General features: G+C 38.7%; 1 protein-coding gene across 4 annotated transcripts in view; it reads left to right on the forward strand.

Annotated features, from left to right (window-relative positions):
• Window positions 1-18,057, forward strand: part of PEPD (peptidase D) — a 143,468-nt gene that overhangs the window by 42,868 nt on the left and 82,543 nt on the right. For 3 of the 4 annotated variants that reach the window (XM_075040062.1, XM_075040060.1, XM_075040063.1), the window contains one exon: window positions 1,368-1,414. The exons of the other annotated variant lie outside the window; for it this stretch is intronic. In XM_075040062.1, the coding sequence (XP_074896163.1) occupies window positions 1,368-1,414 (47 nt within the window). The remainder of the gene's footprint in view (window positions 1-1,367; window positions 1,415-18,057) is intronic. 4 annotated transcript variants of the gene reach the window in all.

Consider the following 18,057-nt stretch of genomic DNA (forward strand, 5'->3'; position numbering starts at 1 on the left):
GACGCTGAATTGCTTAGTAATAAAATAATGGAAAGGCTGGATAGAAATAAGGGGATAATATCCCTCCTATTACAGCCCAGTAATATACCTTGCATTGTCCTTGAACTCACTGGTGCATTTGTGATGTGTGAAAAATGAAGTGTGGTTTTGGGTAAGAGCTGGAGCCTCAGCAGAAGGTGACCTGCTTGCAATCTATCTGTCCTGTATGCACAAATACGTGTATAGTAATGGAGAAAGAAGAGATGAAGACTATTCTTCTGGCCCATGTCAGCATGTGCAGCTCGGAAAAGTTTAACTAGCAGGTTATTCTCTCCAGGTCATTACAAGCTGAAGGAGTCTTTCCACACACAGTGGAGAATAGTCCAAAGATTCCTTAGGTTGCTCCTCAGAGGTGGGTATGTCCCCCAGTACAGTGCTTCACAGTGCTATTCTGTTGACATAGTAGTGTGGCAAAGACAAATCCAGGCTTTCAGCAAGGCTACTCAGGTTGGACCTAGCACTGTACCAGTGGAGTCATACTGCTCTACTGATATTGATGACAAGATTAACTTGGGTGTCAATCCTGTACTCCATATAGGTATGCAGAGATGCAATGAGTTCTGAGCGATGACCAGAGGGAGCTTAGGTAGAAGTAGCTGATGAGTTTACTGACTCAACTGTTGTCTTTGCTTCTGCTTCTCAGATTTCTGAACTGTGAGGTGTAAAAATATTTTAAAGTGAATATTGTAAAATTGCAAAGTCTAGGGATAGTCATTTCCATTCATTCTCCTTGGTCTTTCATCATCCTGGAATAATGTTATCGCATCTGAGAGAATTTCCTCTATGAAGCAGCTGCCTAGAACTTTTGTAATACACAAAGAGGCAAAGGAATAAAACTGGTGTACGTTCTCAGCAAATTTGAGAAAAAAAATCAGACTTATGGGTTGTAAACCAGTGTTAACTCCAGTAGTTTTCTGTTGATTCAGACTGTGATATATGAAAGACAATCTACCATTGTAGTATATTCCAGTTCACAGTTTTGTTTTGCTAGTGTTTCATAAAAGTAAAACAAAAGGACTTGCTGCCAAGTTCACCAGAGCTTTCAGAATTAAGCATTGGTATTTTGATGAGCTGCACTTCACTAGGATATAGTAGTTTGGCAATTAAACTGGCTTTATTGCTGGAGACTGTAGGCATTTATAAAGATTAAAATTAGTTTGATTTCTAATGTAGTTTTAAAATGCATCTACTGATGTAAATTTAAATGAAGTACAGATGATATTTTTGTAATATAGGTTCCTCTGGAGATACTCGGTCATAAGTCATAAATTTATAAATACGAGATTCCCTTCTGCTATGAATGTCCCATGTTAATATGTATCTTACAGGTAATGAAGGCAGTAAAAGCAGGTATGAAAGAATACGAGATGGAGAGGTAAGAGTTCTTTCAATAATTGTAATAAAAAGGAGAAAGTCTCTCTGTAGTACGGGTAGAAGCAATAGCTGAGGCAAAGCAGTAGCATTGATTCAGTCGAGACTGAGAGCTCGCTGCTCTTTGTAGACTGGTGTTAGCATTGTTTTATTATTTTGAGGTGGTACTTCATCAGTTTCAAACATGCATTTGATGATGGTTGATTATTTTTGAGGGATGGTTTAGTGTAGCATAATTCTCTTTCTGGTGTTTTAGTAATTTACGGAAGCTTTACAAAATAGCTGTTGTTATTGTTTGAAGCCATCCCATAAAATGGTGTTTATGGATAAACATTGCCCTTATGCTTGTTATGCTTAGAAGACTGCATGTATGACTGTTTAAGAACCTTAAAAAAGGCTGTGTTCAATTACATTTTGCCTGCAATAACAAGTTGGCATTACCTGTACTTAGCCTGTGCAAGGAGCTCATCTCACAATTGTAATGGATGTTACTACAGCTGTTAAGAAGTCAATAAGAATACAGCATATATCTCTTATGTTGAAGAAAACATGCTGTACAGGCATATATAGGAAGGATTGGCTGCTCCTAACTGATACAGTAGTGATGTGTCTAGATACAAGGAAAACATTGCCTCCTGTTTTAAATCAATATTTACATTAGATCATCAGCAGCCTATCTTACAAAGCACGGTTTTGATCACCAAGTCCCTTTATTTTTAGCTCGCATACAGTATTTTCAATTTTCAAAGTATTTGCGTAATGAAGAAATAGAAAATAGGAGTAATATCTCAGTTACTGTTGTTTCTTGACAGTAATTTTTCAAAAGTTGGTGATAAAGCAGGCTAATGTGGCGCCCAGTAAGGGGAAAATGAAGTGGCCTCGATGTTTGTCATCAGGATATCAATGTAGCTCAAAAAACAAATGATGCCTTTAGAACATATGTAACATGGAAAAACTCTTGTTACATTTAAGCAGTTTGAATTTCTACAGACTCTATAGGCTCATGCCTGTAATTTGACTGCTTCAAATTGCAGTTGTGTATACCATGAGGTAACAGGGGGAAAAAAAATGTTGTATACATTCCCCTGTTAACTTTATTAATGAACCTTGTGTTTGTGTTCATTTTACTCACTGCCCATGCTATACATGCGGATAGTGAAATTTTGGCTCTGGAAAAAAATAGTAATCAAAAATTTCCATAAAGCAGAGTTTGATCTCAGGTGCTTTTAAATGTCATGCAACAAATACATGTATATACACTCTTCTTTAAGTCTATGAGGTATATTGCATTTTTACTCCAGGACTTTCATTCTTCTCTGGCTAGCTTCTTCCATACACATCAACCTTTTGAAAAGATTATTTGTGTCTTTCAATTAAAAAAAAATAAATTAGGCAACTGTCTATTAAACCTATTTAAAATTGCCTTCTATTCTTCCATATGGCTTGATAGATTACACTTCTTGAAAGAGACTGAAGTTATTTCACAATGAAAGAGGTCTTGGCAGACTACCTCTGTAGTGTCTGCCTTGGAGAACTTCAGTTTCTGTTGCTGGTGGAATTCATCCCTGCTGTGGTTTCTGTTCCCTTATTGCTTAGGGGAAAAGGGTCCTAAAAATGTAAACCTGTCATTTCCACACCTTTCTGGCAAGAAATGTGTAGTTGAAATGCTTATAAATGAAGTTAGAAAACAGTCTAGGAAATCTCTACTCTGTATGCAGATAAACCCATTAATGTAGTCTAAGAAGGGAACTTTCAAAGACCTAAAAATAGGTAACATCCAAAAATAGACAATTTTCAATGAAATAGTAGAGTTTTTAAATCTCTCTCTCTCTTTTTTTTTTTTTTTTTTTTTGGTCAACAGGCTAGATAGCTTGCATTAGGCAGCTTTGGTAGGGTGCAGAGAACCAAAATTCTTAGGCTGTGTAGATTTATCAAAAGTATTCACACTTGTATTTAAAAGATCAGTTAAAAGTTAATGAAGTTTTTCATTTTCTGGTGTTTCTAGGCCTTCCACTCCCTTTGTGAAAGCTTTCTGAATTGTGTGACCCTCTTCCCCAGGTGTATTTGCAGTTCCCACTGATGGCTGTGAAATTGTGAATTTTTGAAATTAATATACATATCTCTTAATGTGGCCAGTAAACCCCCTTTCATATTCCTTTACTTCATTCTTTGACATTGTGGAGTATAGCATGTGTGGTTTTGGGTGCAAAGCTGGTCTGACCCTGTCTGCTAGGAAGAATAATGCCAGAGATCCCAAAAGCAATTAAAATTTTCCATTACTACATGTAGGACCTAAGCATTGCCTTTTCTTTGTTCATTTGGTTAAGCACCCTTCCTACAAAAAATGAATCTTTACTTTTACTGTATCATACAGCAAGAACATGTTAAAATAATCTAGGAAATATTTCTAAGAGTCAACAATATATAAAGCTAGTTCTATTTCTAGGATTGGGATTATTCTCTGAGAAGTAATTTAAATCAAATTAAGTAAATTCTGCAGAAATCTCTAGATAAGATAGTATCTTTTATTTTGAAGGTTGAAAGCTAGTTTCAGAAATATGCTGGAAGTATTCTTTATGATTAAGGTCCACTGGTAAATGATTATGAACCAGTAATGCATTAATGCTGAGGTACGTAAAAAAACAACGCATTTAACTGCAAGTCCTGACTTCTTTTTTTTGGTTTGATGTTATTTAACTTTAATATGTGGTCGGTTAACTTTAAGGAGACAGCCAAGGCAATTATCTACAAACAGTAATTCACAGCATCTGTAATTGCATATAAAGTAATTTTGGTAGGTCAGATTCTGGATTTTCTCTGAAGTAGTTTGTTTAGTATTTGTGCTTATCTCATGTTTAATTAATCTTCTTTTTAATTAAAGGCTTTTAATTAGAAAACTGCTCTGTAGTGAATATACTGTTAAAATACAGCAAAATGGTTAAATCTCTTCAGCTCAAGAAGTATGTTAAAAAATCTGTGATTTCAGCTAAGTTGTTTTAAGTGTGTATATATAAACAAATATTTTGTGTGTATGTAGATACATACGTATGTACACACTGAAAGCACTAACTAGGACCTGAAGTCATCTCTTCAGGATGCTCTAAAGTGCTGGAGATACCTCTCTAGATTAGTGTTTATCAATTTCTAGAGTGTTGCCTATTCATCTGCTTGGTATTTACCAAATGAAGTTTTGAATCTTCTGTGCATTTTCTCCTTTGTTCCCTTTTTTTATTGAAAAGAACAATTTTAAGATCGGGATGGATACTTGGAATTGTTGATTTGATTGGGGAATGATGTGAAAGTGCATGCTGTAGCAACAGAAGAGCAACTTTCTATATAAAGAGTATTGGACATGTAGCTATTGTATATATTGCCCATTTTTGTAATTTTTTATCCTGTTCTTAATAGCACTGCAGGCCCTGTGATAGGAGTGTGTGCACAGTCCTGAATTCATTAAATGATAACATAGTCATCATTGCCTTGATGATGCTGGGCAGCACTAAGCAAGGCCTAAATGCTCATTGCCCTGTCCAAGATCTCCCTAGATTATTTGACTGTCTCTGAACCCTGAGCTACTGCTGAACACAGGAGCACCTTAGTGTTACCATGCAAATAACTCTGATTCCAGTACCCAGGATCCAAAAACTTGGATCCTGATCCTGCAGAGTGGGCTCTTCTAAAACAAAGGAGCAATTAGCTAGCATAAAGGGCAGGTAGTGTGATGCGCGGTGTCAGAGGTGGATAACAGTACTTTGTGTGTTGTTTCCATCAGTAAAAGCAGCAAAGTAAGAAGAATCTGACCATACATGGTCAGAGGATGCATGATCCTCTAGCTCTTGGGCACTGCTTAGGCACTGTTGGATTTATTGTTGGCTTGCCTAGGGGAAGCCGCTTGATCTCCATGTGTCTGCTTTCCTCTCTGTAAGGTTTGCCTGCGTTTCCGTACAGCTTTAAATGCTTTGGTGCTAAGGTTGGTACAAGCGATGGAGAGCAAGATATGTTCTATAGGATCTTGCAGCAGCCAGTTACCACCAGTCAGCTGGAGAGGTTCCTGGGTGTGACACTGGTTCTCCAGATGTGGTTTTAGAGGGGGGAGTTGGAGTTTATTCAGAGCATGTGCCAGCCAGGTCAAGAGCTTGTTGCCCAACTGTAGAGATGTCCCCTCTGTATATAGTGCAGTGGATCTTTTAGGTCTGTACAACCATACAAATAACTGTGGGGATTTTGAAGTAAATACTAAACTTAAACTCCACTCTGCTGTAATAGCAACAATTTAAAGAATAAAATGGCAAGAAGGCGGCTACAGAGGTTTTTCCTTCTTGGTTTATAATGCTTACAGACTATTATTGCACCTTGCCTCTCTTACCAGCCAAGGCTGATATGAGTTCCTTATCCCTATTCTTTTTAGTGCTGTCCCTGATTCCAAAGCAGAACTTAGACTGAGATGAGTTGCTGTCATATCTATCAATGTTAAATTTCACTATCTGTGGAAGTCTGAGAGTGTTCTCATGGATTATGGCTCTCATCTTTCATTTATCTCTCTCCTCTGCTCCAGTGGAACAAAATGAAAATAAAACATACATGTTATTTCACTAGAAAAGAGAAAACAGCCAAAATAATTTTCTTTTCCTTTGGGTATTTCCTTTTAGTGAAATGCTGATTATTTTAGCTAATCAGGATTTGCCACTTACCACATCCTTACAGATTTTGCTCTTTGAATGTTCTTGAGAAAGTCACTGACTTCTGCAGCAAATAATCTTTAAAAATAGTTCTATTTTTTACACGATCCAGTTTTTGTATTTAGAATTTCAGCTCAAGCGTAGCCTTTGTAAGTCCTTCGCCTAAGTGCATGTGGATAGTAAACAAGAATGCCCGTTGCAGCTGACAAAAATACACAGGTGAATTCTTCACAGTTGCTTTTTGACATTGGAATGGTGTTGAATTGTGTCATGACCCTCACTGGTATTTGTGTATAGGATTTATTTTTATTAAACAAGAGACCAACACTCCATTAATCTCAAGCAGCATGTCAGTCTGCTCAGTTACTGAAATGTGATTTTCTTTTCCTTTAGTTCTTTTTTTCTTTTTGTTTTTTAAACAGTTGGTAGTGTTATGTAGCCTGAAAATGGCTTGACAGCCTTGTTTCCCAAAGCTACCTCACAATTAGAGGTAATGGCTTTTTAAATGTAGTTTATGGCTATCAAAAGTCTGGATTTAAAACTTTAAAATACATGAAAAAATCTGAAAGAGAGGAGGAAGGTGGCCTTTCTCCACATTTAAAAAAAAAAAACAATCTACTTGTTTTCCCTTTGTTTCTGCATGCCTGTGTGATAGGACTGGTGCACGTGTCTGCCTGCTGTCCGGGTGGTGTTTTGGTACTAAGACAATCCTGTACCCATTATTATTTATTTGCCTTTATATCTCATTCTAGTAGAAGGGTTGAAGGAAGAAATAGATCATTAGCAATTTCTGGTATTAGCAAAATGTCTGTACTACATAGCAGCCCAGGAGCTTCTGTTCAATAGGGATCATACTGGGGCTGGCAGGGAAGTGACTAGCCGAGCCAGTGGGCTGATGGTTTTGCACCCCTGCCAGGGGAGCACCTGATGGGAGGCAGAAGCGCAGGGTCACCCAGAGCTTCCTAAAAACGGTGTATGAAATGACCTACAGTGGTCCAGGGCCAGGTAAGCAGCTTAGTGCAGCTCTGACAGCACCTTTCAGGTAGCTGCTAATTGCTTAGGTTTAGTGAGCCACTGAATCTCAGGTGTCCAGTGCCCAGAGGGAAGTCAGATATAATATCTTTGCTGGGAAGAGCAACTGGATTCAGAGAGACACTTCCTGCAGCCTTCCCCTTCTGCCTACCTTCCCTCAGGTACAGCTGGTTCTTTGATGTTTTAAATTAGGCTGTCTCTGCTGATTTCCTAATCCAACTGAATTAAGGTTGTAAATAGTCTTAAAATAAATCTGAATTTAAAAATTGGTTTAGAAACTCCCCCGAGCATTTTTCCACTTCTGTGACCCACAGAGGCAAAAGTGCATATGTACACACACTCAACTCAGCAGAAGTGGGAGTGAGGATTAGCCCCTGAACATGGAGACCTTCCGTCTCAGCACCTCATCTGCTTTAGGACAAGTGCTTCTCTGTAGTAAATCCACTTTGAGAGGTTCCAACTGCCCCAGCCCTGGCAAATGTGTACCCATTTCCAGTCGCCCTGCTCTCCTTCTGTCCCCAGCTGAGAGGAGAAACGCGGAGGGGGCAGAAACCTCCTGCAGAGGGGAGTGTGGGGGCACTGGAGCCTCTGAGACCCGATTTACCCGAACTGCTGGTCTGTGTGGTTGTGGTGGTTGGTGGTGGACTCCATTAACTGTTCCAGTATATGCCCAGTAACCTCTCGGCGTTTCCCCTTTGCAGGACGTCCTGTGGCAAGCTCGTATGTTCTCACTTTCAGTAGAGGACAACTTGGTTCACCTCCTGTTGTCACTTTAATTAGCTCTTTGTGTAGAAGAGTGCTGTTTAATTGCACAGGTCTCTTTTGTGACTTGTGATTGAAGTTCCACATAATTGGGTTTTATCTCTACAAAAAATTGTGGAATCAGACTGTGTGAGAGCTTTAAAATAAAACCCTCTATCAACCCACAGATACGAAAGAGCAATTACCATGCTGGTATTAGAAAATGGTTCCCTTCAGGAAGAGAGCTGTGGAAGGTTGTATATGCAACGTGTGTGCGTATAGAACTGGGGTTGCTTGTGTAGTGAGATATAACCCCACTTTAAATGCTGTGTCATTATATGTCCTCACAGGGTTGTTAATTTAGTTAGTGCTGTGATAATTTGTAATTACCCTTTTATTATCTTTTTGGAAATCAAAAGGTAGTCGCAATTTTTATTTAAATTTTGAATCTGATTGAAAATTACAAGCAATATTAATTTCTCTGGGTGTTTTGTAGAGTGACTGTTACTATTTATATTGAGGAAAGAACAACATTTCTTCTCAAATTAGCAATGATCTCAGTTTTTACTGGATCTAGTGTGGCATTGAGATAGTGAACTAATTAGCATTGCTAATGACAAGCTAAGATTGGAGATATGTGAAATGGAACTCATTGTAAAAGACAGCAGGCTGAAGTGATTATTATTTGCTGTGGATTTTGTTCATGCTTGTTCAGACAAGTCAAAAGTAAAGATTCTACCATATGTGAGGCTTTATCTGCATTGTGAGCTTTAGTTCAATAATTTTTGCTAATTACTGTCAAAGCAGACAGATGAGAATTTTGTGTTTGTTGGCCTTCATCTTTTGATAACCAGAATTGCTGTGTGATCATGCTCAGAGACTAGAGGCCCAACTTGAAGGAAATAGGTAGAATACCAAGACTGTCCATTAATAACATGATGTCACACACTGACCTTCTGAAATTCAAAACCATTTTACACAGATGAAAAGAAAATGAGCAGATTCTGTTCCCTGCCGCTGGCATGCCACCTGCATAAATTCGTTTCCAAATTGGTTCTTAGAGCATCCTCATCACCATAGTGTGCAAGTGCCACCTTCCAGCTTATTAAGCAGCATTTCTAACATCTATCCTGCTGGTTCTTTTGTTTGTTTGGTTTTTGTTTGGTTTTCTGTTGTTGCATCATCTCTCTAGGGGAAGACTTGTGCAGAACTGTGTACTGTTTTGACAGGTGGTAGTTTTTTTTTTAGCGTACCCATTATCAGCAGTATTGAAAAACACAAGGTCAGGATTATAATTACAGGATGATATGTGATAGTCTTTTTAGTTTGGTTCTTCACGCAGATGAGCTTGGTCTCATTTGCAGAATGTTGTGTCGCTCTCAAATGTTGTGATTTTTTTGACCTATATGGTCGTGAGGTTTTAGGTGTTGTTCGGAGATAGATGGTAGGCTTAGGTCACTTGATGCTTATTAAGGTCTGAGATTACAAACACTAATTGAAAAAATATATGTATGGGAAGTAATGAAGGCAGCAAAGGACAAAGCTGCAGGTGGTTGCCTGTAGTGAGAGATGCAAGAGTACTGGAGTCTGCTTAGCGCTGAAGTCTTTATGCCTAACTATGCTGCATTTCTGCTGTCCGAGCAGCACTGAAGACTGCATATATAACTAAGGTTGAGTCACATAGCGGGGCAGAACAGAGTTGAGTTGTGAGGCAGAAGTGATGAAAAATGAACTCTAAGTGAAACTTAGGACTGGGGAGAAACCTGAATTATATTAGAAAGTAGAGGTGATGTTTCTGCTAAAAGATATTTGCCCCTGTTGGGAACTCCTCAAAACCCAACATTATTTCTGGGTTACTTGAATTTTGCTTTCAACAGCTCTTCCTGAGTAGATCAAATTGAGCCTGGAGGCAGTCTTGGGAAGTGAGGGATATGAAGAGATTTGCTGACAAGTGACTCTGTCTTCTGATTCATCTACTGAAATGTGTATTTAAAAGAACCAATGAGATATGTGATATTCAAAGGCTCCACAAGTTAATTCGTTAGTGTAAAGTACAGTTGCCATCACTTCTCACTTGGTACAATCCTCTTGTAAGATGTGGTATCTTTCAGGAGTATTGGACTAGATTTTCTGCGCTTTCTTATTTCAGAATGAACCTGCTACATCCTCTTGGTCAGCATTGAATGGCAGAGGTGGGCAGGCATTCTTATGTCTCTGGGTAGCAGGTAGTTTGTAAAAATTGTGTGAAGTTGTTTGGGTGCAAGGTGTACCTATAAGTTGTAAATGTTTGGACTTTGTAAAGTTTAGGATGTTAGATGTGATTTATTAATAGTTTTTTGCCTGTCTAATCTCTAGATTTGCTCTGTAATGAAAGATTTGACATTGGGTGTAATACATTAGGTTGGGTCAACTCTCCAGGACAAATTTTTTTTCTTTATTGTGTGTTTGAAGGAGGAGAAGAACAACATGTCTGTGACTAATGTGTTTTTATGGTTGGAAATGGCAACAGCCTGGCAAGGAGTTGCCTGCCCAATCCTGCAAGGTTTGGGGAGATTTCAGAGATGTTTGTGTTGACGGAGGAGTTATGTGGTTTTCATCAGAAGTCCTGTCTTTGTGAGAAGGAAGTCGATATTGTATGTGAAGAAACCATTTAACTGAGGAAGGTCCTGGCCAGTGCTGTTTCTGTTGCTGTTGCAGATCAGAGAGGCTTGTGTCCATAAGACCTTCCTAGATGGTCTTGAATTTGTTTGGGTCAGGTGAGCTTGTTGGTTATTTGGGGCAGGAGAGGCAAGGAGCTCTCTGTTACTTGAAGTTGTCACTTCCTTCTGGTAGTTTTCTGCATTACTTTGTGCTTAATTTTCATACTTGGGATCAATGTAGTGATTTTACCAACTATGATAGGCCCTTGGAGCTAGATTTGGCATCTTTAGGAAGACTGCTAAACTACGGCTCTCTGGGTCCCTAGTGCAGTTTAGAATAAGCATTGAAAAGTAATCCATTCTTATATTTCCAGCCCATCAGTGTGCATTAACCTCTGATTTCAACTGTTGGTGTTAGGTCTTTCTGCCCTTCTCTTCGACCAGCTCAGGTGCTGGAAAACAGCTCTGGGGAAAAAGGAGCAGCACGTGCAGAGATGATGTGTGGCTTGGGGCCAGTGAATGGATCAGTGGCACCCTGTGAACAGGGTGCGGCTTGCTTGCGAGTGAGCTTGGGGACATGCAGATTTTGTGACCTGCCTACCGAGCACCTGTATAGTCATTTGTTTGGTCCCTGCATTAGAAAGGGGTGTTGAAATGTTCCCAGGAATTGGAGAAGGTGTCCTGGGTAGACTCTGTCACAAAATGTGCCTGCGTCTTCCTGAACCAGATGGAGTCCTGCTTTCTCTGCTTCCCTTCCCAGAAAAATTCCAACTTCTGCAGCTGACTAAAACTGGTTCATAAATTGAGTGTCATAATCTTCTATTATGCTTAAGGTAGTAGGTTTACATATCCCATATGACAAATTAGTGCATTATTCTCTAAGAATAGTTTCAAGTATTCAAAAAAGTATTGAGGGCAAGTTAAGCTCTATATTGGGACCCAACCTCCTCCTAACCTAAGCCCTTACTGCACTTCTTACTCTGTGTTGTTGAACAGAAGTTCAAACTTCAAATATTCAATTTGAAACTGAAAGGAAGATTATGAAGCATTGGTGATTATGTTGGCATTCTGTGTCAGTGAATAGCACTTGTGTGTTATGTGCTATGTGGGTGGCTGTGTATTTGCTAAGAAGCATAACTGAAGATGAAAGTTTAATTATTTCTTCAAGGCAAATCCTCTCTCCCATGGACTTAAACTTGCATAAGAAAAATGAAAATTCATAAGGAGTGTAAAAATTGGCTAAAATTAAAAACCATTTATTTTTACCCTATTTATTCTTCTGAATAATAAAATTTCCCCATGGGTTTTTGGAACATATGTGGAATAATTACACTGTAGAAGTGGTGCTTTAGTTCAGCTTCTAGAGCTAGGGCAAGCATTGTGATTATGCTGCAAGCTTAAGTCTAGGTTTTATAGAAAATCTCATTCAAGGCTCTGTTGCCGTCAAGTGCAAAAAACTGTGACCCATGGATTGGTCCCTGTGGGAGCAATTATTCTTTGCAGAGATTTTTTTCCAGCACTGAATATTATAAATGTCAGAAAAAAGTTTAACCCTCAGTACCTCTAAAAGAATGTTTCCATACCTGCTGGCAAGAATATAAAATTTTAGCTTGTATTTGCAAGCATTTTATGTTTAAGCCAGGATTTTTTTAAAAAAACTTGTCTTTATAAACAACTCAAAGGTAACAATGCTGTCTTTTAGTTATAGTCTGCATGCCTTGGTGAAGACAAAGCAGGGGCTGAAGCTGCCTGATGCAGCTTAATGCAGTGCTGTGCCCAAGCCTCTCGTGATGGGATTCTTGCATGTTGGGTGCAGTGTGAATTGATGATTAAAACCTCTTGTCTACTCGTGGCAGAGGGGGGAGAATGTGGAGTGAGTGTGGGGTTGCTTAGGAACACGGGTTAGCATCTGATATTCAGTATGCATGAGTGAAATGTTTTGGTGAACAAGAGCAGTATGCTCATATTCCAGCCATCGGTCTCCAGAAAGCAGTGGGTAGCAGGAGCTGATGCTTGTCTTCAGGGGAATCTGCTTTCTTTTGAAGAAATGCAACGTGTGCATTATCACGTCCTTAATTCTGGTGTTTGTTTAAGGCTTATCAATCAAAGCATGTGCATTATTCCTGGCTGAAGTTAAAAATCTATTTTTCTATTACTTTAAACAGCAGATCCAAATGCAGCAGATTTCCTGCCTTCATCCCTCTGTTTTCTCATGTATCTTCTTTGGCGCTAAGTACAATTTGGTCATTAACTGTGATAAAACTGTGATGAAATGGATAGAACTTGCATCATGTGTTCAAAGGCTTTTGCAAAGTGAAAGTAGTTGTGAGATGCTAAGAGAGATGTTACGCTACCTGTCTCTCAAGTTCAAGTCTGACATGGGCAGAAGCACCTTTCACTCACTGTAATACTGCAGTGAGGCATAAAGACAAATCGGTCCCAAATATACCAACCCTAGGGCAGGAAGAGTCACCTTCATTTGTACTTTTTTTTTCCCCTCAGTTAGTGATTTGTATTTATCACATTGCTTGGTACTTTTCTAAATTTAAAATACTGATGATACTCAAAATAGTCTCAGACAACATTAAGTGAAGAGCTTCTGTTTTTGAGAAATGAAGAGAGAACGTTGCAAGTAAAAATGGGTAAGTTTTTCTTCTGTTGGACTCATGCTAAAGGATGCAGATTCATTTTTCTGGGCAGACACAGGTGATACCATTTGGCTATTGTGTAGAACTTCCAATGAAATTTGAAAATTTTTTTTGAAGGAAAATTATGTTAGGTTTTGGTTCAGTTATGCTTAATGTGTGTAATTATATGAAGAAGTAATTTTAAAAGATTTTGCGAGGCCTATTCAGCAGTTCTTCATTCCAAAATATTGTGACAAATATAGAAGAGTGTATTCCAAAATATTATGGGGAAATGCACTGCCCTGAGATTTTGTACCATGTTATGGAGCTCAGGTGAGTTGGCCAGATCTTACATGGAGCTCTGTAACCTCCTGCACGTTATCCTACTTGCTCTACACAAAATGTACTGCTTCTCTACAGGCACCCTTACTGTAACTACATCTGCGGGCATGATCCCTATGTGTTATTTTTAGCTAAATTACTTTGCTGTTTGCCAGGTGTCTTCATTCCTTCAAGGTTCAGCCTATACATTTTATCTTGCTCCACTTTCCCCTCCTCTTCGGTGAGGTGTCACAGCAAGGAAGGGTAGCGTTATGCCCTTTGCCACTGCTTTGATTCTTTAAAGAAAGCTTGGAAAAATCAATGAGTGTAAGCATGTGTAGGTAGAGACTGTTAAAGTATTTTACTTTTGAATGTGTGAGACCAAAGGTTGTGTGTTACAGGTTTGTGCTGTGTGTTACAGGTTTGTGCTGTGCCAGTTCGCTTGGCCATGGCCAGTGGGGCCGAGTGGGGAGCCCATAGGGTGCTGTTGGGACCAGTTCAATTATGGGGTCCTCCTCCTCCATAGCAGCCAGCTCTCTGCACCAAGTTCATCTTGACAGTCTGCTGGTGGCCTTGCATTGATCCTCAACACCTGAATGGGGTGTGGGGCTCCAGGCTTCCAACTTATGGCTACAAATTGTGGCAAATCGCAGCTGTCACCGTTGTCACTCCAAATAAATGCCAGGTCATTACCAGGGGCCATTCATCTTCCTTCACTGCTTCCACACCTGCTTGCTAGCCCTCTGCTAGCATCCAGCATCTCCCAGCACAAGTCCCCATACCCCAGAGATATGCTCAAAACTCCTGGCTTAAAGTATTTGCTTTTATCTAGAAAGAACCTAAGTGAAGAACTGAGTGCTGTTACCTGCTGAAGGACTGGAAAAGGAAAGTGGATTGTTTGAGCAGTGCCCTCCAGCAACACTGGAAAGAAGAGGCTTGATCTTTCCTGCTATTTCAGAGATTAAAAAAACCCAGAAAATAGAACTTTCTGTGCCATCTTTCATACATCAGGAAGAAATTTAGAAGCTGATAGGGATGAGCAGGAAGCATGTGTCTGTCTATGTATTTTTCCTTGCTGGGAGATAACTTTTACAGGGGTAACAGTAGTTTTAAATCTGCTATTTTTTTTTGGGGGGGGGGGGAAGCATTACTTCCTTTATTTTTCAGATGGAGCATAGGCAATCACAACTGGGCATGTTGGTCTACACTGGTAGACCATACACTCGATTTTCTTTAACTCTGAGTCACTCCTAGCTGGTTTTACATATATTTGTCTTTTTTTCCAACCTGAACAAGTATTTTGAATCCATGAATCGTTTATCTTGGTGGTTCTCCTTAGAAACCACCTGAAAGCAGGTGGAAATTCATCAAGCTGCTGAAAAGGGATTTGGGAAAAAATGCGTATCAGCTGCCATGATAGGTAGTGCGCTTGTAGACATTGCCGGTGGCCTTGAGATCAAACAGCAGAGAAATAGCTTCACAGTATGAGCCCAGGAAATTCTAACTAGGTAATGAGTAGTGGCTTTCTTTTGATTTACAGCATGGCTTTACAATCAATCTATAAAGCTTTGAAGAGAGAAAATAAACCTCTAAGGGAAAGGGAAGGGCCATACAATTAGTTGTTACTGTCTACTTAACTTGTCTTCTCTCATTCCAAGAGTGTGTGCTGAAAGTAGATGATAGTGTGCAAAAATCTCAAGTATTGGTCAATTCCTTTGTAGATTTGAACTGCGATATGGTTGATTCTTGGAGAATATTCATATCATGCTGGTTCTTGGACAATATTCAGTTTCATCTTAGCTATAGATTATGTGTAGACGGGTGTAGTTGGAGCAATTTGACAAGGATTGCAGGCGTGATGTAACTTTCAGCTCTTGTATATCAAATTCCTGCTCTGATCTCCTTTCTTTCATCTCCACTATGTGTCTTTCATTAAAGAATTAGATGGTGAAGTGGATGTGATAGCTTGCAGAATATTGCAGAACCACCTGCGGCACTATGTTTTTTACTCAAGTAAATCACTACAGTTCAGAAAACTTACTCAGGAATATTGCACTGGAATTTGGATTTAGAAATGCAGTTTGTAGTTGTCAAGACACCCTTTGGTTGAGACTGCTCGGTCGTTAATTTGTTTGAAGTTGACACTTGAGTTGAAAGACTAATAGCTGCCTCGGTACATTGCTCATTTTTAAATCTAATCTGTTACAGAGTTTGGGTGTACTGCAACTGTGGATGTAGTTTGTCATTTTTATACCCAGAGGGGCAATACTATTGTTTGGGGACCTGTTCACGTGCACGGGCTTTTTTTGATACATTAGTAAAACTTGGACATAATGAAGAGCTGATCTTTCTGATCGTAAAGTTTTAATATGTGTATTATAGCAGTTGTTTCCACTACTTGGAACAATTTATTTACTATTAATATCCAGAAAACTTGTGTTTTCATAATCTGAAAAATGGAAAGAATTGTTCAAAAGTACAAGTTTAACTCTAGAGGGCACAGAGTGCTGTCAGTTTCGTTGTGCCTATATTAAACTGCACATAGTATCAGGGGGTTTTAGTTCATGTGCCAGACTCTCCTGACGTGACTTTTAACAAGGATTTGTGGGGGATCTTTTTGAAAAGTGGCTACTAACTTGCATATATGATCTTCATTTCCAAAATTAGTAATTTGTGAACTGAGGTAAGGTTTTCATTCAGAGTAACAATCTATCTAGAGTTATTTCCTCTTCATATTTCAAATTAATCCATTATGTTTTATTAATAATAAAATGGGTTTTTTCAGTTCATATAGGAATATTAATTTCAGTGTAAATGATGGTATAGACATGAATGAAAATGTTTCCCCACCCCAATACTAGCATTAGGAAGCTAATTTTTTTGTGTGTGTGTCTCAGCTCTTTAATGTTTCCCCAGTCTGGCTCCTGGTTTACTCTATAATGATTTAGGCTGCCAAGAGTCAGCAGACAATTCTTTTTTGTCGTTGGGTGTTTGGTTTTTCCCCCCCAATGCTTTCTTGCCTGCACCCATTCATTATTTCAGTGTCAGGAATATTTGAAACTTGGAGCATAAACTGTGAAATATTTGGTGTGCTGTCTTTTACATAGTTAATAGATGTACTGGATCCCCAAAGTATAAATCAAATTATGTAGCCTATTACGCTTTACATAGGAGAAACAAAATATGAAATATTTTACAACGCAGAAAGTGCATGTGAATCAAACTTTTGTTGTTCCTAAGGGATACAATTTTGACAATTTTATGAGGTTGCAATTTATTTGTAGGGTGAGTTGGCACACGGTTTTGATAAAAGTAATGTTCACACAGCATACTGCTAACAAGAATACTTTTTTAAAGCCACTAGTCTTGCTGATTTGTATTGTTATAACAAAGTATCTGTTAAACTCCCTAGAAGTGTGCCTCTCTGAGATATACTTATAAACCCTGCATGGTAATGCTGGTCTGAGTGTGAACAACATAAGCTTTCAATCTGTGCTGAGGAATGTTTTTAAGGAATAATAAAAAAAAAAGAAAGCAGTTAAGAATTGGGGCGGGGGGGGGAAGCTGTATTTTCTTCCAATACAGACTTGATCTTATGCAAAAGACTCAGCAAAAAATGTTGGCCTTGAAACTCTCATGCTACCTCTTGCTGTGAAGGAATGGTCTGATGTGACTGTCCAAAGAATGGGACTGTTGATAGGAATGACATTTCATTGAACAAATACTTCAGAGTGTTGTCTTGCAAGATATTCCTCTAAAAATACATGTTAAATCATATTGCACACTGGACTGAATGTACATTGCTCAAAATTCAAAAGATAGCTTTTTACGTGCATGTTACATGCTGCTTTTTTGTCTGGACGGGATGTATAGAAAAAATAACATGGAAATTCTGTACCAACCACGATCGTGTTTCCAATTGCTGACATGGAGTTTGAAGCAGAGAGCGAGCTCTGGTGAGGCTCCCATACACATGTATCAGTGAAGAATCATGGCTGAAACTATAGCTTCTCTTGCTTTCCAGACTTATAATGGCATTAGACATCAGTTCAAATTTCCAGCTTCATTTTTAACATCTCCGTTTTCATATCTTGTTTCTCTGAAATTGCTTAAAAATAGTTGATGGGCAGCCATTTCTGAAATGTCTGTGGAGACATGCTATTTCAGAAGAACTAGCCTAATAACTGGTATTTATTCTTTTTTATTTTATTTTTACTTTCTTTCCCTTTTTGCTATTTAAATTGCACCAGAGAGCAAGTCTGCAAGCATCTTTATTTATTCCTTCTTCCCTCCCTCTTCACTTGTACCTTTTCAATCTTTTTTAGTCTCTCTTCAGCCCCATGCAATGTACTAAAACAAGGAAAGTTGCCTCACAGTATCTCTCCCACTATTTAGGATACATGGGATATATATTTCATTGAAATGTTGGGGACAGATTATAATAGACAGTAATGAACCTGAAAGAGGATAGTTCAGAAAATAACTGTGAAAGGAGTTTGCTAAAAAAATTATGAAGTAGAGAAGCTGAAAAAAATTTGAGATTAGAGTAGACATTAAAAATACCTGAGCTCAGAATTTTGCTTGTTATCAGCCTGATCTTTTATTTGT

Source organism: Buteo buteo, chromosome 11 (assembly GCF_964188355.1).
Source record: "Buteo buteo chromosome 11, bButBut1.hap1.1, whole genome shotgun sequence".
Taxonomy (NCBI): Eukaryota; Metazoa; Chordata; class Aves; order Accipitriformes; family Accipitridae; genus Buteo; species Buteo buteo.